The 26,011-nt window shown below is 41.9% G+C and overlaps 1 protein-coding gene across 2 annotated transcripts in view; it reads left to right on the top strand.

Moving 5' to 3' along the window:
• The window catches only part of rab28 (RAB28, member RAS oncogene family), a 31,565-nt gene extending 5,789 nt beyond the window's left edge, over window positions 1–25,776 (top strand). The window contains exons 3-8 of one of the 2 annotated variants that reach the window (XM_030396587.1): window positions 2,852–2,940; window positions 5,133–5,262; window positions 18,983–19,086; window positions 19,182–19,259; window positions 22,509–22,610; window positions 24,122–25,776. In XM_030396587.1, coding sequence (XP_030252447.1) covers window positions 2,852–2,940; window positions 5,133–5,262; window positions 18,983–19,086; window positions 19,182–19,259; window positions 22,509–22,604 — 497 coding nt within the window. In that variant the 3' untranslated portion in view covers window positions 22,605–22,610; window positions 24,122–25,776. The remainder of the gene's footprint in view (window positions 1–2,851; window positions 2,941–5,132; window positions 5,263–18,982; window positions 19,087–19,181; window positions 19,260–22,508; window positions 22,611–24,121) is intronic. The other variant, XM_030396588.1, reaches the window with a different exon arrangement.
• The last annotated feature ends 235 nt before the right edge of the window (window positions 25,777–26,011 follow it).

Genomic DNA, 26,011 nt, shown 5'->3' with positions numbered 1-26,011 from the left:
GGCTCGCTTGTTCGGAGACTCTGCACGGACACGCGTGATGCACAAACACAAAGTGGCAGACTGCAGACTTGTTAATTCAATGAAATACTGCGGATATGTGTTGGTCAAGATTGTACCTAGACAGCCTGGCGTAATTTAGACCCAGAACATTTTTTAAATTAATTGAAAGTCCAACAAAGAAGCCTGTTGTTCCACCTTCACATTCTGTCATATTTTTATTTCTCAGACTGTTCATATTTTGTCGTCCTACCTTTTCCACGCCAAGTTTGTTCTTCAGGTTTAACTCTGGAGCTGAATGTGTCTTTTCTGGTAGCTCCTCATTGTAGAGTGTCTGCCACTTCTCAGGCTTATTCACTCTGAAAGCTCTTCTCTCCCGAGCAAACAGCACACTTTTTTTTTTTTGCAGACTCCACAAGGCCAATGGACAGCTTATGTCCAACCGGGCGAGCCTTGCTCATAATTCTGTGGGCACAGTACAGAGTAAATACATTAACATTTTATATCCATATCGCTGATCCCCGACTTCAACTGATCTTTGTCCTCCACCACATAAAACATTCATGTTCTTATTTGTTTATGTTGAACCCGCAGAAATAAAGCCACACTCTGTATCCCCCTCAGATCTGTAAAATAAATGTTTATTGACTAATGCTATATTTAGACGAAAAGCACTCCATTTTTACTTCCTACCATGTGAAATGGGGATTTTCAGCATTTCGAATAGCGTTTCTAAAACTCTGCCAAGGTCTAAGCTCCAGAAATCTGCAAAGTGCCTCCATTCTTTCATTACTAATAAAACAACATTAAGCAACGGCAAATTAAGTGCTAAAAGTAAAAGTTATGCTGATTTGTGAGTTGGCTGAAGGGCTCTATTTTGATTTTGTGTCAGTTTCAGCTTATGAGACTTAGGAGAACTAAACCCCCAAAAATGTTGTGGTGGAGTCGGGATGAAAAGAGCCAACAGCACAGGCTGGGCTCAGCTCCTTAATGTGAAGTCGAACAAATGCTGTTAATCGTTTGACTTCACTTTCCAGTAAGCTTCTTTCCTGAAACAATCCTAGTGTTTAACTGTAACCTTTGTTTTAATATTGTGAACATACGTCCGTATCACTGAGGCAGCAACAACACCACGTCCAACACCGGAGTTGTTAAATGGCCCATTTTCTGGGGAATTGGGTGTTGATGAGCTGATGAAGAGGAGGGTGGCTCTGCGAGCTGGGTGGTCTCAGACTTCGTTAGGACCCCCACCCTGCCTTGTATTGGAGAGGTTGTGTGGATCTGCGGGTCTCTGTGGGGCTGTAAGGGTCTTTTGCAGCAGGGGGGAGAGTAGCCTATAGCCAGCGTTGGCCCCTCTCACCATGAAGGCCCGGCTTGTCAAACTTAATGTACATTTTCCAACGCAGAGAGAGGTGAGGCGAGGCCGACTGGCACACAACAGCCTCCTCTGTGTGTGCTTTTTATAACAATACCTCTTCCAGATGTCTCTGCCAAACCAATGTGGTCCAGGCCGTGAAGGGGATTGACTGGAGGTGAAATTTAAATTCGATAAGTTCTGTCAAACTCTAACTTTTGGAAGCAGCTTTGTCTGCGTCCACTTCGTGTCACACTGAGAGGACATTAATCTCATCAAAGTACCCTTTTTTTTTTTTTTTTTTACATCGTTATCAGTTTTAAGGTTTGTCTATTAGGCTCTCCATCGCAGTTTCTACTACAGTTTGCAAAGCAGAAAAATGTCAGCCGGTTGGAGTCAGCGTGAATCTCAGAAACATAAATAAATCTAGTGTCCGAGCACGGTGGATGGGTGGGGATGGCTCTTTATAACACCAGAGAACCGTTATTCATTGCACTCGTCAATGTAGCTTTACATTGACACTGTATAGTCTAGATGTAGTGACTGTGAACCTCAGCGTTTCCTTCCTCCGCTTTTAAAAAGGGGACTTATGAAGGGGTTGAGTCGTCCAGCCGTGTCCACAGTGTACGCTCTGCTCCCCATCGCCGCTCCAGCCCAGCGCAGGGCCCTCATCACACCAACATAAACTCCTCGCTGTCTCGTCCTCCCTCCTCCACTTTTTTTGGGACTTTTTTTTTTTTTTTTTTTTTTCAACCACCCCTTTCATTTTCCAGAGGAAGAAAATATTCATTTGGATTTGGTTTTTGTGCCCGTCTTTTTCTCTCTCTCTCTCTCCCTCTCATTCACTCCTTCTCTCTCTTTCCACAGCCACAGGGACAAGAGTCTTCTTTTCCTCTTATTTTGTGTTTAATTATTGCTATTTTCCTTAACAGCACATAATTCTCCTCACTTTCCCAACTTGGCAGGATACAGCACAATGCAAACAGCTCTTCTCAGGCTAATAAGAAGTTATTTTTTTTTTACTGCCAGGCTATTGAGAACGTTTAAATTAGAGGGTAAGCGTACCTATTCATCCCCCTCAATCTCTGGGATGGATATTCTTGGATGTGAGGTGTGGGTGACCTGCCAGGCGAGAGCGTTTAGCCTGAAAGATTAATCGCTGATTTATTGTTTCCATTATGTACATCAACAAGGTTGACTTTTATTATAGAAATCGCTCACCCAAAATACAGGCTCCAGTTACAGCAGACTCATTGTTTTCTCAGGATTATGAACTTTGTTAAAACAAACAAGTTAATGATTTAAAAAAAGTACAAAAACATCCTGAGTTTTTAATTTATTGATTAGAAGACAAAAACACTTTTTTAGAGAATAAAGTGGGAATCTAAACTCAGAAACATCTATCCCACCTTTGTAGAGCTGATTTGTACATATTTTTTTCATTTAAATCAGTCCTTTTTTTTCATTCGAGATATTTTCTGTCTCTTTTCTCAACTCCAGGTAATTTGAACGTGACCCTGCAGGTGTGGGACATTGGAGGCCAAACGTTAGGAGGGAAAATGCTGGACAAATACGTATATGGAGCTCATGTAAGGCAACACACATACACACGAATTCACTCCGAACCCTCTGCTGCAATCATGTACATCTCTGCCCTGTGCAAAAGGACAAACTGTCGTTGACTCCAGTAGCCTCAGGAAGGATCAGAAATGTGTAAATTGTGGATGTTTGTGAATTAGTGAACAGGAAGCACAGAAAGAGTTAGTTTCCATTTCCTTAATACTCTTGTATCTGTGACTCTGTTCAGGCTTATTATTACAGCCTCTGCAGCTTCATACAGGCCTGCCACTCCCTCCCTCTGGAGCCAAATCATAATAAACTGTCATTTGGATTCACAGTGAGCGTCGCAGGTCAAAAGAGCTTCAAAAATCAGCATATCTCTACATCTTGTAGGGCTGAAACTAACTATTCAATCAGACGGTTATTTTCTGTATAAACTGATTAAATGTTGATCACTGCCCACAACCCATAGTTATTCAGTTTACTATCATAGAGGAGTAAAGAAACCAGAATATGTTCTCATTTAGACTTTTTTGGAAACCCCCCCCCCCCCCCCCAAAAACCAAACTGAAATCTATTATTGATTATCTAAATATTTGACGATTGATTTAATACTTGACAACTAATCACATTACAGCTGCAGCTTTAACTTCTTAACAGAGTTTATTTAGTTTTACATTTTATTGTCAGACGGAACAAATGATGATAAAACTGCACACTGTAGGCCAGTGCTGTGAGTAATACAAATACTTTAGAAACTACCTCCTTAAATGTGTCATTTTATGTTAGTTTAATTGAACTTTAAGCAACTTAAACTGCAATAATTATAAAAAGTAACGGCCAGCATTTAATAGTACTCAGGTCATGCATGAAGGAAAGCATGGAAAAGTAGGCCTCTAAATGATCTATATACTCTCATTTAATGCTTTTCCTGTGGAAAAACTCATCAATGTGTTGATTAAACTGACAGCTGGTCCGTACATGTGCCAGCAACACGAGACGAGAGCGTGCTGTCACCTCCAGAATGTCTCTTGTTTGAAGAGGTCCACTTTATGACCATCGTTTGTCTGATCCGGGACCCGTACTCCTGCACAGGGGGCAGGAAACGTGTCACATCCCAGCTACATGCGAGCACACTTTTTGTCATGTTGGTCTATAAAAGCTTGACAAACATTACTTACAAGCTCTTTTCCATTCCCAGAATCTACCTTTTTTCTTTTGCCATTTTCTGGGCCCTGCTCTAAACTGTGCCCTCACAAGTGTATACATTATCCGTCTCTGCATGTCTGTACTTCCTTTACCGTCTCCCCCTCACAAACCAAATGTCGTACATCATTGCCACATTACGACACGTTGCTTAGGGAGTTTCTCGTCAGCGCCGTGTGGAACTTTCACACCTATTGTTCAGCGCGGTGCGTCCTGTAATCAATCATGGCTGTTCGTAGAGACTAGCGGTAATTGTCAGCGGCCTAAGCTTTCGTCGCCGGCCGTGCGTGTTGTGACAGTGCGTGTCCGCCGGACAAAAAGCAACAGACACCTCTTTGGTCGTGTTGCATCATGCAGAAAAAGTAGAGACACTTACCTCAGCTCACGCTCATTTCCAGCAATCGTTTACGCAGCGATAGATTGTTGAGCTGTGTGATTATTTGTCTTGAATTATGCCAGCAGCTCTTTTATCTGTGTTTACTCTTTGATTAATTTATGTGTTCGTGTAAACAGCCCCTTCTGGCCTGAGTGTTTGCTCAACCGCGGCCCTGGTGTTGTTGCATGAGTGTTTCTGCTGTGCCTACAGTGTTGAGGATTACATAGGGAGGAGGAAAATGTCTTTAGGCAGACAGCCTTCATTAATTAGCTCTGATAGAAGATAACCTCACCTCTGCTCCCAGAATTCTGGACTGTGCATACAAAAGTGTAACAAACCACAATTTGGAGCGGAACCAACCAATGCGATTTTACATATTCTCACTTAGACCAAAGTTCTGAACCTACCTCAGATTATGTGTGAGTGTCCCCTTCTATTTGAATCTGTGCCCCACGCTAAGAAGAGGAGCAGTGCCACCTACTGTTCCCTTGCTCCCTCAGTATTACTCATGTTAATATCAATATGTGGAGTATGAGGTGATTGAAGGTAAAATTATCCAATATTTCTTTGTCAAGGAGTGTAAAGGTGAGCTGCCGAAATAAAAAGTCTGAGGTTGTTCCTGTCGTTTTTCCGATGCAGGGGGTTCTCCTGGTTTACGACATCACCAACTTCCAGAGCTTCGAGAATCTGGAGGATTGGTTCAGCATGGTGAAGAAGGCCAACGAGGAATCTGATGTCCAGCCTGTCATCTCCCTGATTGGGAACAAAAGTGAGACTTGAACACAAACACACATAAATAAGAAAAAGACGCATATCAAGTTTGGAAATTGCTTTATTTTTCTACCAAGAGGTGCAAATGAAATTCGGTTATCTTATATTTATTGGACTCACTTTCGGCCTGATTCATTTTTCACTTTGCGTGTCTGTGTTTGTGTGCGGAGGAGTGAGTGTTTGATGGTAGCAGACGTGTTTGTTGGAGCACCAGATAACTGATCGGTGTGATAAGCCAGTTGATAAGAGAGTGAGGTTTGGAGCGATGGGAATGCTGATGTTTGTGAACTCTGGGGAGTGACTGACGATGATTTAAGATCGCCGGGCCAACGGACCTAGGGCACCGCTTATCTGTGCCCCCCCCCCCAATCCCTCCCAGTCAGTACCCGTCTGGCCCCCCCCCCCCCCCCAAACCCGACGCCATACTCCTGTGTCCCGAGTCGTTGGTTAAGGAAAGGAACTCGACGTTAACCAGACGGCTCTCCTCCTATCAGCCTGCGCCCATCCACCCATCCCCAAAATAAAGAGTAATAATGATGACTCTTTTTAAACATCCCCTTGACAGATGTGGAGTCATGGCTGCCGCCGTGTTATTGTAAAGTGGGGCGTCGGTGTGTGTGTGTGTAATGGCGACTGTCCACCTTCCTGGGCGATGATGAACGGTCAACAGAGTGGTGCCTGCACACAGGAAGCTCTCGCTAATGTTACTCAACGGAGACCACAGGTCACGGCTTAATTCGCCTGTCTAGAGCAGATTCTCTTGTCTTCGCATCCGTTGCATCTCCTAATGCCCCGGCTTTAACAGTGGGCGCCTCTGTATTTAGGCTAGGTTTTTTGGGTGTGCGTGTACTGTAATATTTAAGTAGTGTTCATCCTGCTGTCAGGCTCCTCACCCCCACACTCGCAGTCATTCCCCCCTAATGGCTCTATTGCTGAGAATGGCCCATGTGTGTTTTTTCTGTTCCTGCAGGCTGAAAAAAAAAGAAAAACAAAATCCCACACAGATTGCCCCTCGAGGAGCAATCAATTACCTAACGAGACTTTATGAATCCCTGAACCCTCCCACGGACTCTTTTTTACTTGGAGAGGAAGTCTAGATATCTCGCTAAAATGTCTGCACCTACGTTATGTTTTACTTTTGAGTCTGACATTTAGCATTTAGCTCCAACTTGAATACTTGGCACACTTCAACAGTAGTGAACGTATGAATACACAGCATTCTTCGCTGTCTAGATGTCTTTTAAATGGTTCCCATGATGTGAGGCAACATGTTTGTGACAACAGAAATAGAAGTACAGACATAACAAGGAGCTTATAAAAACACTACAGATTTATGTCTCTGTGAGGACTTGTCCTCGGGGAGATTGTGGTGTTTCCACTCAGATAAACTTAAGGTGAACACAGGCTGTCATGTGCATAGTAGTTCTTACTTTAAGTTGCTGGTTAGAGCAGAAAGAGTTCTATATGCAGTACATGCTCAAGTTTTTTTTCTTCCATGCACTGAAGGACATGTTACAGTATGAAATTTAAGTGTTCTGTTTAACACAGAGTCAACATGCAGGCGACTCTGTCTGGCTTATTAACAGTACATGTGCTACCGTATACATTGAGCTTAAATTTCCTGATTTACCCCGTGCATGCCTTCTAGTTTAATTTGAACACTGTCCTCTTTACCCAGCGGACGGTAATTGAGCCTATGGACCAGACTGGTTCATTAATGATGCTGTCCCCTCCTCTCCTTACCCTGGCCTGACTGCCCTCCTGTGCCATGTCACTGCCGGGGGAACAACCTTTCCTTTCTTCGGGCTTAGCATGGCCGGCTGGGATTAAGTGTGCTTGTTAAGCGTGAGCATGCTGCACCCCCATGCCCTCTACATGCCGCCCAGAGCCTTGTGTTAAATAATGGCACCACTTGTAACAATTCAGAGAGGAAGCCAATGAAATGTTTTATTGAGGGCACACAATTATTTATGCAACTGCACACACACGCACACACAGAGAGACGTGCACGTAGGTAAAGTGACACACTTGCAGGGTTTCTGGGAACACAAAGGTAATGGAAGAATGCTAAGCTCTTGGTCTGTCTAAACATACTATAACTGTTTATTACAGCGCAGCCCAGTGTAACACCGTATGGTACACAGGAACCTCTCAAGAGAAATGTTGGCTTGTTGCGCAATCATCTCCTTCACCACTCAAGTGTTTCATTTTTAGTAGACTAATAAGTGCCGTGTGTTTTGAAATGGCTCCAAACGATAAATTCTGCTGCTCTCTGCCTAACAACAGCTGCGTTTGGCCTGTTTGTGACTGTTTGTCTTTTAGATCAGAGATTGTCACGGATCTAAAAACTACAGCACGCTGTCAGCAGTCCTAATCTATGTTTTGTACGTTTGTGTATTGTAACAAGGAATGGGACGATAAAAGATGTTACTGCGGATTGCGATACAAACCGTTTTATTTTGGTTCATATTGGGATAATCATGAATATCCTCACACAAATCACTTAAAAGGCTGTCTAACTCAGCTCAGCTTGTACACTGTATTCCCCACAAAAACAGGTTAAATCGGATGTGTGTGAATATGTGGATTCAAGACAAAAAAATTAAAGGGAGATAAGGCTACCACCATTTATGTATCCTTCTTTGATTCTTTGTGAGTCCTGTCTGCGAGGAAATACAAATATTTGCTTCCTATAATAAGATAAGGTCAAAGTGATTCTAGTATATTTAAGTGCAACTACTACAAGTTTTTATTGGGATATTATGATTGGATAGGTTAAACGTGACATGAAATGTCTATATCTTCCCATGTCTAGTTGAAACATACACATATCATCATTGAATTGGACCGTCACCATTTTAAAATGGCTTATGTTACTGTTTGAAATGAGAACACATATTTCTTTGTAGACATTAAGCTTGTGTCGTTTATCAAACCAATTTGTTTTTATTAAGTGGGGATCGCAGGACCCCTGCTCGCTCCCCACCCATCAACCTTCCCCATTGCAAGCGCTCTCTCCCTCAGGAACTCCGGAGCATCCATCATGGGCTTGTACAGCCCTTATTTGGGTGACTTAAATGGGTTCAGTTCTCTTAACCCCTCCTCATCACTCATGGCTTTCTGCTTCGAGGTTCTAACACTGTTCACTGCCGATCCACTCAGGCCTGCCATGGGAAACGTTCCCTTCTTTAGGGAGATAAAGTCCCCGCATGTAGACAATCTGTACACTCAATTACGTCTTACCTGTCCTTCTCTTCTGCTCTGTTTCTTTTTCCACTTTCTTTCTTCTGTAAGTCCCTATCTTGCTTCATCTCTCAAACACACTTGCGCATTCATTTTCATCTGTGTGCAAACATGAACTCTTTCAAACACACACTTAGACTGACTCTTAACGCTTATCTCTCACATGTGTAGACTAACACTTCTGCTGTAGCTGCTTTTACTTACAGTAATGTCTTTTCATTGGCTCCGTGTCTCTGTTGTGTTAAACAACATGCGTGTGTTTGCTTTCTGCATGCTACGGCAGATCTCACCGCATACCGTTACCCGTCGCACTTCTCTCTCCCCAGTTTTCCATCCAGCCATGTGAAAGTTAAAGCGAAACACGGATCTCCCCTGACTCTCGATTCTCATGAAGCATGTCCTTGCCACCAACATTGTTGGTCTTGAGTTGTTTGGCCTCTTGGCAAGGCCTCAGGTGGAGCTGAATCCCCCCCTCCTCCCCAGCTCTCTCACCCCCGTCACCTCCCTGCCCCTGTAAAGCTGCCACAGTTCCTGTCTGTTCAGTGCAGGCCTGCACATTTCTTAATAGAGAGATGCTCAGAAGTCCAGGAGCGCAGAGGAGCTCAATGCGCTTCTGTTTTTGGTTTAGCTCAAAAATGTTTTTCCTGGCTCAACCCACTCGTACTTAGGTCCTCTTACAACAAACTAAAAGGTCCTAATTGCCCCCAAGGGAAAGGTTTAGCCACAATAGACATGTGGTGGGACAAAAGCCCAGTACTCTTACCCCGGCACCCACACCCCTCCCCAGATAGGAGGGATGAACACGTCAGCAGTGTCTGTTTTGCACTGTGGTAAAGCGACCACAGGTTCGACACTGTAAAACATTATATATACAGTATCTAGACATAGTAAGGAATGGTGTATGGCTGGGTGAAGATCTGGAATGTTTACAGTTTACAGCAAATCCAGTGTTTCCTGTCTCTCTTCACATTTAATTGAAGGTAAAGGGTCAGAACAGACGTGTGTATCAAATTGTCTCAGTAGCCGCACCGACTGTAGCCTGCTGTCTTTCTCTATTTCTGGAAAAGATGGGAAATAGAGATTAAGGTTACAACAAGGAAACAGAGGGATGAAAGAAGAAGTACAGCTGTGTTACACTGTGGCTGATAATTCAGTGTAAAATCACAGCTGCAGTTGCTGAGATGTTTGATTAAGAAATATCTTGAATGGTTTGTTTAAGCCTACTCAGGTGGCTGATAGGTGGTCTTTCCTGCACAGGGCACCGCAGCCACTGCCAGTCCAGAACTCCCTGCTAAATGACCTAAATACTAACATTTAATTGTAACAACTGTCTGACCCAGCAATGGTCCCTGCTCTCATCTCTCTTGACTCTCATGCCTGTCGAAACATGGAAAGTCCTCATTCATTTTAGCCATCCATAAAGCAAATATTGTTGCACATGCAGTAGATGATCAGTCTTCGCATACCTTCTTGTGTGGTAAGTCATGGGCCATTTGAGTTGTACAGCACAGCTTAGCCACCTGACCTGAGTGCAGCCTGGAACCCTCATCACGCTCAGGCTGTACTTTATTTCTCCGCTGCTCCACAACATTGATATGGAGGAATTCCTGGAAAGGGGCCTTGCTGACACAGGGTTGGGTAAATAAGCGATTGATCTGGATCCACAGGCATATATTATAAATATAAGTGAAATATCAACAAAAAGGCACTTCCTTTTCTGCTAAATCTACTTATTCGTGGTGTTAAATATTACATCACTGTCTTTGCGCCCGGCTCCTGCTTCAGCTTTTTAACTCTGTGGATGTTTGCTCAGGCCAGAAAACACTTCCATGCAGCAGTTCACTGCTGTGGCTTTAAGTTAAATATGCAGCCCAGTCCAACGCATCACTGCTCATAGAAAGACTTTATAATTATGAATAGACTTATAGGGATGCGATGCGTACAGTTACGAACGCTCCCCTGTGCTCTGTATAATTATTATAGCGCGTAGTAACGGTGCCGGCTCACAGAGGCATGTATTACAGCTCGCCCATAAAAGACCACTTAGTTTAACAGCGACAGGAGAGCTTGGAGGACATGGCCAGTGAAACCCCGGGCAGCGTCTTGTGCGGTCGGCTCAGAACTGGGCCTTTTGTTCACTTTTCACGAGTCCTGGGAGTCCGTTAACCCGGGCTGCAAGGCCCTCGGCCCCATGTTTTACTGTAGCAGTGACAGCCCAGCACTCCAGCTCTCTCCCTGCCTGCACAGCTACTGCTGGACACTCTTGTTTTACATTCCCTGACCAGGAGGAAGACCACATTGTTTTACTAGCCGCAGTAGAGTATCTGATTATGTTTTAAAGTGTGAATGCATGTGTGTGTTTGCACGTGTGCGTGTCCACACGTCGCTTCATGAAGAACGATCAAATGACAAGATGAGCTGTGATCAATGAGCTGTCGACAGAACACTTCTGACCTAGTGGAAAGCGAGTCCCCTGACGGTCCCGGCCCGCTTCAGGCCACCGGGGCAGGGGCGCCGCAGCACAAAGAGCGCTCTGTCTCTGTCAGGATCCCCCAGAGGACTCCTGCACGGGCCCCGCTCACCTCGACAACACCAGGCTACTAACAGCACTTCATCTGTCTGTACTCACTCAGAAAAGTCAAGATAATATTATTAACTTACCTTCAAGCTTTAATATACTGATAATTATCCATAATTATTCCAGATTAGTTTCTATTCTCAAACATCCAGTTATACAATGTCCAATGTCGTCAGTAGCCGTATGTAATTGGCTACCGAGTGCTGAAATAGTCTGTAGCAGTAATGATGCAGGAATTATGATTTCCTCAATTGCACAGGTACACTAAAGCCAAATTTAATATTGAAATAATTTTGAGTTTCATGTACTTTTGCATTAAATTTAGACGTCCAGCTCTCAGAAAATAAACATTGCCTCCTGTAAACAATACCTGCACTGTTAAGGTCTAATGAAATGTGCAAGAGTGCCGTTCGCATAGTTGACTTCTGAATGACTGCATAGTGTCTTAAGAGTAAAGAAAACACAAAGTTTTCTGTCACACTTCTGTATGATACTGTACGTCAGAAAACAGAAATGAAGCGGGGATACAACCAGCTCTTATTTGACGCGGAAAAGTAGTTATTGTTTGCATTTATATTATGTAGTCCATAATTCAATTTTAATGCTTTATCACATACTTCATATTTCAGCTTTTATGAGCTCTCTCCAAGTCGTGTAAACCAGTTGGACCCAATCATTTAAATGCTCTACATAAATTCCACTCGTCATTATTATTTTACTAGGCACTTGTGCTGCGAAAGTTAAATCAATGTCTAATTCAATCAGACATCACACAGAATGATTCATTATACTTTTACTTGACTTTTTAAGCTAGTAAACGTTTCCCTCCAACTTGTACCAGAAAATTTAAGAGTAAATAAAATGTCACATGCAATTAATCTCACCTGTTCATGACTCCGCTGCTTTGTCTGACTCCTGTGGTTTCATAGTCGATTGATTCAGTATTAGTTTTTGTAACATGTTTTTTGTGACATTGAAATTTTTTTTTTTTTTCATGTGTCAATATATATGTTGAGGAAAATTTTGCAAACGTTTAACGCTTCAAAATGAAGAGGATTGCCAATCGTAGTCTCGTCTGACAAATAATAATTATAGCTCAGTCAAACCATACAAAACAATAAAGCAAATACCAAGAAGAACTGAAATGTAGAAAACTGAATTGACTTGTGGTCTATTTGTTTTGCAGTGTTGACTTTCGGTGACATATATATTCGTTAAATCAAGCCTTAACTCTGAATAATTCATGTTTTTTATCAGACAGACTTCTCTCATAGATTAAGAAAATGAGAACCATGTGAGTTCTACTTTTGTGTCAAGACTCAAAAGTGACAGCAGGACGTGTTTGAGTTTATTCACCTTTACTTGAGTCCTGTGATGTGGAGAGTTGGTGGCGGTAATGTGATCTTAAAGGTAGCAGTGCAACAATAAAAGAAGAGGTCTGCAAACTGATGTCAAAGGTTCCAAATATTCAAAAAGGTTTTTAAAGAATGAAATGCATCCATCATGTTTAAATTAAACACTGAATGTAAATAAAACCATGGCCATTGATATTAAGGCAGAATTTAACTATATTTTTGAAATTACACTGTCAGTGCAAAACAGTTTTATTGTTATCTTCGTCGGAGGTGAAGTCAGAGTGCAGATCCATAAATAATACACTTTTATTTTACTTTAACCTTTTATTAAAGCAAATAAGTCATATCGTTCTTGTACATGGGAGACCTGACCAAAACAGAAACAGTTGCAAGCCAAACAATATTTGAAATCATGTAATACAAAATCTAACATGAGTTAAGAAAAGAGCCAATTAATAAGAGAAATTTAATGTGGTACAGAATTGACAACAGTCTGTAAACCAGCCAGAGATATTAAATTCCTCAGTTTAAATTCCTTTACAGACTAAAAGGGGCTGTCTTGTGATCTGAGATAATGAATTCAAGATGTACCCAAGTATGTTTTTGGATGTGCAGATGTTTCCTCAGGATGGCTTTGGATAAAGAAATATACCAATGACTGAGACAACCAGCAAACTTTGTAATAAAAAGCACAATTATAAGTGAGTGGTTGTAATTTGGTAACAAACAGCAAAACACAGTAATAAATGGAGTGAAGCACAGAGGTGTCGAACTCAGTTTAATCCCGGGCCACATCAGCGGTACGGCTGCCCTCAGAAGGGGCGGCTGTAAATGTAAGACTATATAAATCTACTTGTTATCATATTACATAATTAGGGAGGTCCCTTTGGGAAAACATTTTGTGATCTGCTGCATATTTCTTTTTTGCTGCAACGTTTGCAAACATATTCTGTTGTGAATGCAGGCTGCTTTTTAATTCTTGGACTCTCAGTTGTTTTTCTTGGTGGCTCAGATTAACAAACTTGACTCTGTGTTTGGTGTCAAAGTGCTGCTGTAAACTGTATTCCTCTGGCGCTGCCTCTGCCTCGTCACAAAGAAGACATCCCAGCTTGTTTTCATTCAGCACAAATCTCTCATTAAGTTGCCTTCCCTCTGCGTCAACTTCTCATTTCTTTGACATTTTGCTCGGCTGCTAATATTAGAGTGCCAGAGTGCTACTGTTGGAAATGGCTGTATGATATTGAGATGGTATTTAGCATACGTCTACATCTAGCAGCCAGACGCCTTCAGTGCATGGGACATGTAGTTGTTGGACACAGTACTTCCGTAATACAGCATAGAATTTTATTGCGCAAATTAACACATGAAATGAGTTTGACACATGTGCCTGTTAGACTCCAGCATGTGAAGACATTCATGCAAAATGCTGCTGAGAGTCTGCTTCAGAACCGACTGGAGCAGCAGAGACTCACAAAACCCCACTGAATGTCAGAGCTGCAGAAAAGTTCTGGGGTGTTTTCAAACTTGGTGGAGCCTCGTGAACAGTTTGTTCAGACAGTTGTAAGTCATTTCATTAGGAGTTGGACTTGGTTTGATAATCTGTACCCTCACTGTACAGTCTGAATTGGCTCATGATCGCTCACTGAGGGGAAACTGAGGCAAACCCTCTTAAAAGGGTCTTAAAGGCAGAGTGTGAGGTAATGTTGGAAGTGATAGGTTCTCCCCTGGGGTTGATTAGGCTCAACCCCGTAACTTTCACTTAATGTGATATGACCCCTCGGAGCCCCGAGTCTCTGACAACACACACACGCCCCACCATTACTACCACACACAGACACATAGACACACACGCAAGCTCGCACATTCCACCCCCCGCCCTCACACTCCCCACTGCACCAACTGCTGTTTAGTTTAAAACGAGGCTGCCGGCAATTAACTGTGTTATGTCAAGCTTATTCTCTGGCCGTTGCTCGCTGGGTAAACTGTTCCAATTGGTCCCCAGCAGCCGACTCAGTAGAACAGTAAGTAGGTGTCTCTGTTATCACAGCATGGTTTTAAAAAGCCCACTGAGGATCACACAGCGCAGTGTAGGATTTCAGGCTGGTTAGCCAACATAGAGCTGTTAGCTTATTGTTTTGCTTTGGCAACGTGTGTTGGTGAACTCAAGAGGAAAAATCCATCCGTGAATTCTCACATTGTCCACATTTGGCCTGTTACTGTGTCAGTGAGAATAACAATAGAATGTGTCTGGAAGTTCAGTGCCAGTAACTTTTGGGATCTGGAGGGAAATTTTCACTTTAAAGCGAGAGTGTAAGTTTTTAAAGAAGAAGTAACAAAAATCCTGAAGTCCAAGCTTGTATTCATGCATAAAACCAGATAGAATGAGCCCTATAACCGACACTTTGTTATTACTTTCTTCTACAGTTACGCTTAATTTAAGCTTTAGCATTAAGGCTTATTTAGGTCCCCATGTGTCCTTGATGTTGGCATGATGTTAAGCATTCCATCTACTCGAGAGCAGCGCAGAGTCAAGACTGGCAACAACAAACAGGCCAACAACGAAGAAGGTTGTGATGTACCTGGTACCCCAATGTACCTGTTCAGGCCTTTAAATACATCGCAACATGGGGACGGAGAATTCATTTCACTTTAAACTTGCCTGATGACGAGTGCATTTCCAGTACTTTTGGTTTACCGCCATTGTTCAAACTTCTTCACTGAGTCCTATGGTCGTATTGCTTGAATTGCCTATGCAGGATTTCCAGGGGTACTGCTCTATGTGGTCCCTATTGTCAAACTTTCTCTTGGACAGATTGCTCTGCATACGTATCCAATGTTAAGCAGTATCCCTGTTTTGAGTGTTATCCTGATCTGGGATATGACTGTGAGAAAACTTGTTAAACAGTATCCAGGTTTCTGATCCTGTGTGTGCAGGTGTGACTCAATTCCTCAACATCTCAATCCAGGTTTCTTAACGTTCTCTGTTGTTGGAGAAATGAGGGACTAAGTTTTAACATGCCGCTGTACCCTGGTTTCTATTGGAGTAATCCAGCTAGCATATCCAGATTTCTCAAAAACCAGGATATGATGTAAACATCTACTTGTCTTAAATGGTTTTTCAACTATTTCATTTTTCAGTCTTTAGTTGGTGCACTATCTTCTTTTCGGGGGAAGGTGATAAAGCAGTGGTATTGGTTTAAAAGCTTGCTCTGGGCAGATCCATCCAACCAAAATCCATCCTCCTTTCTAATTTAAAGTTTTTCAGTGACCTTTTCCAAGTCTGTCTGGTTTCAGAATAATCAGGTCTGCCAGTGAGAGGATTCTTTCCATGAAGGAGCTAAGCTGACATCCCCACAGACACTAACTTGTGGAGGAGAACATCCATATTTTCTTCTCATTTGGTTGCGTTCCCGTTTATATAATAGGTCACCGCAATAACAAACCGGTTATTTACGGTAAAAGGCTAATTTATCCACCAGATATTAATCTGTAACTGTTGTCTTGTAATTCACCGCAGTGACAGGCAGACCTTTTAAATAAACACTGATGGTGACCAGAGCGAGGGAGGGCCATCGCTCTCGACGAGTGATGATCCCCTCCACTATCTCTATGCGCTTGGAGGCCTAAACAGTTTATTTCGTGTTTGCAGTCACTTCCTAGGGGTTGTTAAGCTGATGTACAGTTTGACAGAAACGGAGGGAAACCAGATCATCGGAGGAAGATTGTTTTGACCTGATAAGTAGAAATGGGTACATTAGGGAGAGAAATGGAGCAAAACACTAAAACTGGGGGATTAGTGTTGTATTCAGTTTACAGACAGATGTCACATGCTGCGAAATTCTTTTGTGTGAGAATGTGGGCCCACCTACAGTATGATTACGTGACTAAAGGAGCTTGTTCTAAAACCATGAACTCTACCAGGAGCATGCACAATTTAAGAGGATTGTCTTTCATGCATATTGATGTATTTATCCAGCGTAATTTATGTTGACAAAATAATCTCATCAAAAGGTCTGTTCAGAAGATGCTCCGAGGCTTTCTGTCATATAGTATGATCTTTAAGTTTGCCCTGTTATCATTATAAGTCCTTATTTCTGAAACCTGAAAGGGAAATTTAAATGTTTATTAAAAACATAAAATACTTTTGCCTTCTTGCTGAGCGACTTCAGATGGAAAGCTACGCATCAACTGACACTTTGATTACTTTCTCCTTTTCAACTGCTTTCAATGTTATTTTTCAGCTGTTAGTTCATCTGCTGTCAGTACATAAAGTTCAACTCACTAAACATGAAAATAAATGCCTTAAGCGAATACACTTTAACAGACAGCTGATACTCTTTCAGTGCTTCAGCTTGAACTGAACTGAACTGCTTTACGTATTTCAGCATAAACTGCAGCTGACAACATCTCACATTCAAACAGATGCAACTTGTTTACAGGGTTTGGACCTGTAACATTCAGCGTAAGCGAGCACACCAGGGACAGGAGGATATAACATTTTATTGCTCACTGAGATAAAAACAGTCACAATAAGTTGGTTGAGATGAATCTGTGGTGATTCCACATCTTTCCTGTTATCCCAAAAATCCTAAATCTGTCACTATGGCTGAAAACACACCTGTCCATCGTTCCACTATGGAAAAAAGTTCAATTTGAAATGCATAGATATTATGAATTCCAAATTAAAGAATGAGAGGGTTATTTATTCTTTATTTATGAAGCAGGACCTCATGATTCATGATTAAGCTGTTAAAGATTGTTGATGTTTCCCACCAAAAACAGTCAAAGAGATGTGCTTTGTGTCTGTGGGTCAACACAAATCATTTGTCTCTTGCCAAAATGCAATTAAAGTCATTCCAGTATGTTTTAATGCCATTTTAAGAGTTTTAAGCATATTTTATATATATTTCATATTATCTCATTCCAGGAGCAACTCAAATGTTCTTCAGAAACTTCCTCTCGTTTTATTGTATTTCCCCTCCCGTTGCCACACTAACAGTAACAACCACCAGACTCCAGAAACGTCACTCACTTGTCCGTCTTTTTTACTTACAGTAACGTGCCTTCAACAGCTCCTGAGCCACTATGTTAACGTTGGCTAATCTGACTGTGACACATGATTGATAACCTTTCCCAAGTGTGCAGGATCCAAAGGATTAGCGGTGTTTACCTCTAGTAGCATGCTGGGTACCTCTGCTGTTAATGACTGGAATTAATAACGTGCTGACGCCTATGAGACAGCTATGTTTATGCACCGGCACAGACATGACAGTCTGCCCTGGACATTGAGTAGTTGTAAAAGTGTCTGCCCTCGCCCAGAAAGGTTTGTGTTTATATGTCACTTATGATGATGGTAATTTTCATTTTCGTCTAAAATGATTCTTTCCAAATGTATTTTTTTGGCCTTTCACATTTTTGGGTCATATGACTTACTGAGATATTAATAATACAGGATTAGTGCAGTGTTTACATTTCTTCCATGCTATGTATCTGTCTCTCTCTCTCCCTGCCGCTGGCTCTATTCCCCAGCCTCCCACACACACACACACACACACACACACACACACACACACTAAGGGGCATGAGAACAGGGTAAATCCTTGACAACTTCAATGAAACCTCACACAAAGAGTAAAACTCGGGGGGACGAGAGAAATGCAACACCGTACAGTAGCCTGACCTCCTCCAGCTACCATAGACATGTATGCACCAGATACCGGGCGTGGCCGCCTTTCTGCACAAAGCCAGAAATAAAGAGCGAAGCTATTGCTTTCAGCAGCAAGACCCCCGGGTGACCTTCCTCATCGACCCCAGCATGACCCCATAGTGAGGAAGGAGAGAGGCAAAGCGCCCGGTATCACTGCACAGGAGTCGAATGCACATCACAATAGCTATAAAGGAAGGCTGTCATTGTGTGCTCACAGTAAATCAGCGTGAAGGTGACAGTCCCAGTTCTTGGGCCTGCGTGCCCACCTTAAAGGCCGGCACGCTCATAAGTCAAACTGTTTTCTCCATCTACACTCTCACTGTGAGTGTCGCCTCAAGACTTCGGTCATCCACACATTGTTTCTTAAGCATTTCTCCACAGCTGGGCTGGTTTGTCTGTTTCGGGTCAAATAGAGGTTCATGGCTTCAGGGTTCAACTGTACTAGACTTACACAGAAGAATGTGTCACATCAAGCCTTAATACCAGCTGGGATTTGAAGCTCGGGGCTACTGAATTGATCATTTCCACTCTAAAACCACCTGAAACGCCTCCCTCTGTAAAATAAAAAATTCAACAGCCAGGAGCCTCCACAGCTGAGTTTGAAAGCAACATAACAATTGAATTATGTTTTGTTTTCACGTTCATTTATGTGCACCTTTCTCGTACACTAGGCAGATCCCCTGCCATCTTAACTCAAGTGTAAACAGTTATCTTTTCTGTTTATGTTCAGATACGTGACAGTTAACCCTGCGCGAGAGCTGCATAACCACCGTATGCATCTGTGTATCTATCTCTTGTAAGTTTTCTCACGTGTCACGCTGTGTTTCATCCACAGTCGACCTGGAGCACATGAGGACGGTGAAGGCTGACAAACACCAGCGTTTCTGCCAAGAGAACGGCCTCATCAGTCAGTTTGTATCGGCCAAGACAGGGGACTCGGTAAGTACCGGCCGATTCACAATGAAATTGTAAAATGCAGAGCGACTTGGATGAGTCTTACCGTGTCCTATTTTTCTTGTCATCTCTCTCTCCAGGTGTTCCTTTGTTTCCAGAAAGTGGCTGCTGAGATTCTTGGTGTAAAGCTAAACAAAGCAGAAATAGAGCAGTCCCAGGTGAGCCATAACGGCATCAAGGTCTCTCTCAAATTTCTACGCAAAGGTTTCTGTGCAAGCTCCATCTTCACAAGGCTTATTTTGAAAATGTACACTTAGAGAGATCGCTCTGTCCTCATATTTATAACAGAGGTCTGCAGGAATGATTCCTAAAACCCGCAAATCAGTTCGCATTTTTGCACTTGCTGTTCCGGTTGGAACAGTACGTCAGTGAACACCCCATGTTTGAATCAAAAATGTTTTTGTCTTCAAAAAGGCGGCTGCTAGGGACATTAAACATCATCACACTGAACATGAAAACTCATCTACTCACTAGTCCGTCTTTACAGGCCAACTTGAGCTGCAAACTGTTCTAACTCTAACTTTACAACATGCAGCTTGATTAGTTTATGGTAAAGTGTGTATTATATGTATAGGACGTTTAATTACTAATGTTTGCTTTATACTTCTGCCGATTTAATTTATGCCTCAAAAATTCGCTTTCATTATCTTGCTGATGAAAGATCCCGAAGGCTTTTAGTTGAGGGAACCCGCCAATGCTAACTTTCAGTTTTGCCTACAAAAATGCATCATCCCTGCAGCACTCTACTGAACGGTAAAAGAGTGAAAGTATCTTGTGGTATTTCCGGGTTCCTCTCTCCCAGCGCTACATGTAATGTTATGCCTGAACTCGGGGGAGGTCACAGCGAGTGTGTTAGGTCAGCGGAGGTCGACACACACTGTAAAGGACCTCTTGTTGTGTAAACACAAGTTTGTTACGTCTGCCTCCTGTGATGGTCTACCTGCCACTGACGCTGCCGGTCTGTAAATAGACCCACATTGACCACATTAGTGCGTGAAGTCGGAGGTTAAAGGTAGGCAGTTGTGGGGGTAAGGAGGTTAGGATCTGCTGCCTGATTTATTTGGTTTATCTCCCACCGTTTTGGGCCGACACAGGGCTTTAGCTTGCCAGCCAGACCAAGGTGCCCAGTGGTGGCAGCTGTGGGATTTACAAGGTCACCTCCCCCAGAGGCATTAATCCTGGGGCTGATATGACCGCTTGGAGCCACACTGGCTGGGTGGTGGTTGATGAGCCGGGGGGCTACAGAGAGGTCAGGACCCTCAGAGAAGGGAGAGCATGTAAAGGAAGGACTGGCCAAATTCTCAAGCCTCTCTCTCATCACCAACACTACTGCTGACTAGCTAAAAATGACCGTCAACTAATGGAGCTGTCCATCTACTTTCTGCCTCCTGCCCTCCCTTGATAGTACTGTCAATAAAGCAAAGTGGTTTAATCCTGGCTAATCAAGCAGGCTGAGTGGCCGGATTCTATTCACACTTCATGGAAACAGACAAGTTGACAGAAACACACAAAATGTAACCATGTTAAGTGCTTTTTTAATCTTCTGATGGAAAAAACAAATGTAACAGTCAGGTAATGACATCATGAAGGAGACGAAAGCTCACAGAAGATAGAAAGATTGTAAAATGGGAATAGCCGGCTGTCATTTTATTTTTTCTACAACAACAAAAGATGTTTCCAGAAATTTCACAAGTGTAATGTTAACAGGACATTACAAAAAATGTCTTCAGTGTCTTAAATAATGAAAAGTTTTATCACCACTATGTTTTAAATGCATTCAATACATACTGAATAATTTCTGGTCTGCTGCCATTTGTTCTGCCTATAAAAGGTAAGAAGATGCTAATCACAGAGCCCAAGGTAACATGGAGGAAGGTTTTTATTTTTGTCCCAGAGATCTTAAAATCTTTAAAATTACATGATTCAGAGAAAAGTAGCATAATCCTCAGATGTAGGAAGCCGGACGTCAGAAATGTTTGACATTATTAAAGTAGTTGCAGACTGTTTCAGTTTCGTCTAAAGAAATGTATTTTATGTATTCAAACTAATTCTTACAAAGACAATATGGTTTTCTGATCATGGAGTTGTGAAGGAGGGACTCTCAGAGTTTGTCTCGTGGGTATAGAGATGAGGCTTTGAGCAGGTCATGGCTCTGGGTCTAGCCGTGAGGCCAACGAAGTCTCATTATCAGCTGTCAGCTTTAGAGAGTCAAACATGGGGGTCACAACCCCTGACAGTATTATATCTGCCTGGCAGCCCTTTCCGTCATGGTCCTCTGTCTGCTGGATCAGATAGCGAGGCCTCGGATCACTCACTAACTCCGACAACAGGCTTCGGCAGCTCGTTAATCAGACAGCCAACCAGGGCCTGCTCCTCAACCATGTGGTCTGTTCTTCAGCGGTTATACGGCGAAGAGCCCCGCAGCCTGTTGCACCATTCAGATCAAATTTAGGCTAATTTGTAATTGTCCCAAGCAAATTTACCAGCTGCCCAAAGGGAAGATTCCAGTATAGATTTAGCCAGAGCTTACAAAGTATAGGTTAAAAATGCTTCAGGATGTGTAAAGACTTAGATGAAATGGCTAGAGACATCACATGTTGGTCGGAAGAATGGCACAGGATGTCTAAAGGACCCAGACAAACAAATAAAGCTAAGTTTATATTGATTGAGGGAAATTAGATAATTGAACAACTGAGGAATTTTTGATAAAGAGATGTTTTTTTCTCCTTTTCCACTCTTTCAATGATCAGGCCCGAGATTACATCAGGCACAACTTGACATCTGTTTAAATATTGACTCTGTTAACGATCATTTAAGTTACTGCTAGTAGTGTGGGAAGCTACTAACAACTAACTTTAGTGCTAAAGCGGGAGACAATTAATGGAATACGTAAGGTTGTTTATTGAGAAACAATTCGCAAAACCTTTTCTGGATTCTGCTTGTCATCAGTGAGTTTTGCAGATTTTTTCCCACCTGAAACGGATTATTTTTGGGTTTTGGACTGTTGGTCAGGCAAAATCATCACAATTTTTCTTGTTATATTGACAAAACAATTATTTGAAAGAAAGGAATCAGCAGAATAAACAATATTTAAATCATTGTTGGTTGCAGCAAGTTAAGTTAAACCTGAGATTTTTAGGTCATAGATTATTAATTAGAAAAAGTAAGTAATGCTGGCTTGTAGATGGATTATTTTTTGCTTGCTATCTGTACATGATGTCATGCTTTCTTTTCTGTTTGGTTTCATACGTTTCTTGTTCATCTCTCTCAATGCTTCTCTATTCATTGTCCTCACCCTACACTCTTTCTCCCTCTTCATCCTCTCACATTGTCCTTTGACTTTTTGTGTATGTCCTTTTGCTTCCGCCTCCATCTCTGCACTGCTCTGACGTGTTGAACCGGCTCAGAGGATTGTGAAGGCTGAGCTGGTGGACTACCCACAGGATGAAGGACCTATTAGACAAGAGAACTCTCAGCAAAGCAAAATATGTTCTGTTCAATAGTTGGAAGTACGTCTCCAGTCACATAGATATATTTCAGCAGATGTAGATCGTAGTAGACATATTTGATAGATCCTAGAAAGTAAAAATATTTGCTTTGTAGTTGTAGTCGTAGTCAAGGTGGATTTATTTGGTGCCAGAACAGGATCACACCTCCTCTGACGTTATGTTGTGTTATCATAGAGCTGACAGTATTTTGCTGAAGTGTCTGAGGAATCTAAACTATGTGTGTTTCGCTGAGTTGGTAGAGAGTGATGTAGTGAGAAAACCCTTAATGATGGCAACAAAGATGACTCCAGTTTGACCTCCTGACTTGCTCGGGGCCGGGCTGCACAAATATTCTGAACAGTGTCTTAAATCATTGCTTGGATTTTGAGCAATACAAAGAAATGTTAAAGGAAAAATTCTACACTGTCTGAGATTTAGATGAGAAGATCAATAACTCTTGTCTGTGCAGCTTAGTTTGGCTTAGCATGAAATCTTCCCGGAGTTTATCTCTTGATGGAAGTCATTGTGCCTGGTCATAAAATAGTCCTGCACATAACTCCCTATCAAACGTGCAGCAACTTTTCATATTACATTTTTATAAACAAACACTATGTGAAATGTTATTCTGTCAGCTTTTGGGCCCTTTCACACCTAAATCGTTTGGTCTGGACTTTCAGACTTTTTCAGTTTGATCCGAACATAAATTACCCCTGGACCACATTTCGGAAGAAACAGCGGAAGCTCAGTCCAATGAAAACAGGTTGTCTTGGTCCAGATCAAATTGAACCACGGTTCCGTACATGTTTAGTGTAAAAACATTTTTTTTGGATGGTTCAGACTTTTCAACCAATTACAGGAAATTCTTGCAGGTTCTCGTCAGAAACCGGAATAGGAAAAACAACGCAAAGTCAGCCATTTTGAGCCACTTTCTTGAGACCAAATGTTTAATTGACATTTATAAAGAATTTTGATAAAGATATCATAACAGTGGCAGGTATATTAAATTCTTCATCCATTTTTATCTATCATTCAAACTGCAACAGAGAATTTACAACACCTATAAATCAATCCATTGATAGAATAGGGAGACTCAGGTGGGTGATGATGACAGGATGTAGGTCTGTCATCAATAGTTCTTTACTCACATAACTGCAATTTTAACCCAAATCTACCCAGAAAAACGCAAACCTGAAAAGGGTATTTCAGGTGCTGGTAGGCAGATTTTGATACAGATTGATGGATCCATGCTAGCTGTTTCCATCTGTTTCCAGTCTTCATGCTCAGCTAAGCTAACCTGCTGCTGACTGTAGCTTCAATTTCACCGTTCAGACATGAGAGTGCTGCAGAGCTTCTCATCTAACGGCAAGAAAGCAAAGATATGCGTGAACTATTACTTAACAGTTAATAGTGAACAACTAATGTATTTTCTAGTATATTTTATTTAAATGTAGCAATTAAGGTTCATCACTCTTCGTTTTGTTGTGGCAGCTCTTTAATTGTCTGTGTGTTTATTTGTCTCTCCATCTTCTCAGCGTGTGGTGAAGGCAGACATTGTGAACTACAGTCAGGACACCGTGGCCCGGACAGTCAACCCCCCTCGCAGCTCCATGTGTGTGGTGCAGTGACCACACACACACGCAGACACACACACACACAGACAGACACAGACACACACAGACACACACACACAGACACACACACACACACACAGACACACACACACACACTTACAGATGTAAAGTCGTCTTCAGTCAGTATTCCTCTTTCAGGATTTTCGGGGTGACTGGATGAAATGTGTTCGGAGTGTGTGTTCTCTGTGTTCCTGTGTGTCAGTCGTTGGGGTGAGATGAAGAACAGACTGTGTGGTTTTCGAGGCCTTGGCCTGTAGTTTGGATATTGAGCAGGAGCGATTTCTGGGGTGTTTCTCCAAAAAGGAAACGGGTTTGTTCAAGTTTACACGCAGCTATCATTTTATTTCTATGACTCATCTTATAAAAGAATTCAAACGATTACATTTACGTGTTAGTATGAAGCCGGTCGTTTAAAGGAGAAAGACTGTAGTTACTGATTACTCCTGTGATCAGGTACTCTGGTAATTGAAAATATTTTTATATACGAGTATATTTTCCTCTGCCATCTGTTTCAATTATTAGATATGCTTCAGTATATTTCTAAAGAAAACAATATCAACATCTGTGAGATCTGTTTCCTTATGACCATGAAATGGATTCAGTGTAAGGACATAAACAGGGAGGTGAAACCAAATGCTCCCTCATACACTTCTTTTTGACATTGTGTTATGTCTGTGGTGCTGCTCAGATGAAGGGAAATAGGCGTTAACATGCTCTAGTGGACTGAAATGAATCTGTTTTCAATTTGCCAATTAGGGGCTTGCAGTAGCAGTGCTGTGACGTGAACTGTGTTATGTTACATAGAAATATTTCAACTCTACATTCATAAATCGAAATTTATATTTTATATTCTTTATTCTTCAGATTATATTTGAATAATTGACATCTCTCACATAGTATATCCGTTCTCCAGATGTTACTTTTAGAGTCTAAATTTGCATTTAGCTTTGTATTTTCACACTACGTGACATTCCCAGGTTTGTCCTGTTAGGGGACGGTTCAGATGCTGTGTTGATAAAGTGTTGATAGATGAATCTGACTCAGGAAAGGAAGTACCCGACTGTCAAGCTGAGCACGAGCTGAGCTGAATGAAGTACGACATTTCAGTAGAGGTCTCTACATAGCCTTATTCGACTGTCCGTTATAGAACAGAAGTTTGCTTCGAAGAATGGCTATGAGGCATGAAATGCTTCATAGGATCTTCATGTTGGCCACATTTTAATAGCCTGTTTGACAGTATGTGTGTTGTTAGAAACAGCTGAGATGTTGTATGTTTGACCAGTTTTGTCAAAGTGGTTTCTACATGTCGGCATGATGGATTTTAATGCGGTGTCCTCCGAATGAACATATCTGCCATATGTGTAAAATATGTGTTTGTACAATAAACGCGACACCTGCTCCATTTCAAAGCTCCTTTCATGTAAATTCAGATCAAGTAAACAAAATGTATGCTTAAAAAAAAAATCAAGAATGTACAGTTTAAAGTGAATGTTTAGTTGATGTTCTACAGCGACAGTTCTGTGTTTATAATTAAAAATGTTACATGTAAAAACACATGATTTGTGTCATTCATAAATACATACTGTTTTCTATTATTAACTTCTTCCGTGGGTTTTTAAAAATATTAAAGGGAAATTAAATTAGCCAGCTCAGAAAGTCCTGCTGCATTATGCAACCACCAATAAAAAGAACGGGATTCTTGGTACGATGGATTTTCAGCCTGATCTTGCTCTCGCAGATGATTCCGGAGATCGCAGACCAAAACCCTCAAGACAGATAGGAAACGAGCTC

This window comes from Sparus aurata, chromosome 18 (genome assembly GCF_900880675.1).
Source record: "Sparus aurata chromosome 18, fSpaAur1.1, whole genome shotgun sequence".
Lineage (NCBI taxonomy): Eukaryota > Metazoa > Chordata > Actinopteri > Spariformes > Sparidae > Sparus > Sparus aurata.
The sequence above is the reverse complement of the archived record's forward strand: the minus strand, read 5'-3'. Positions and strand labels throughout refer to the sequence as shown.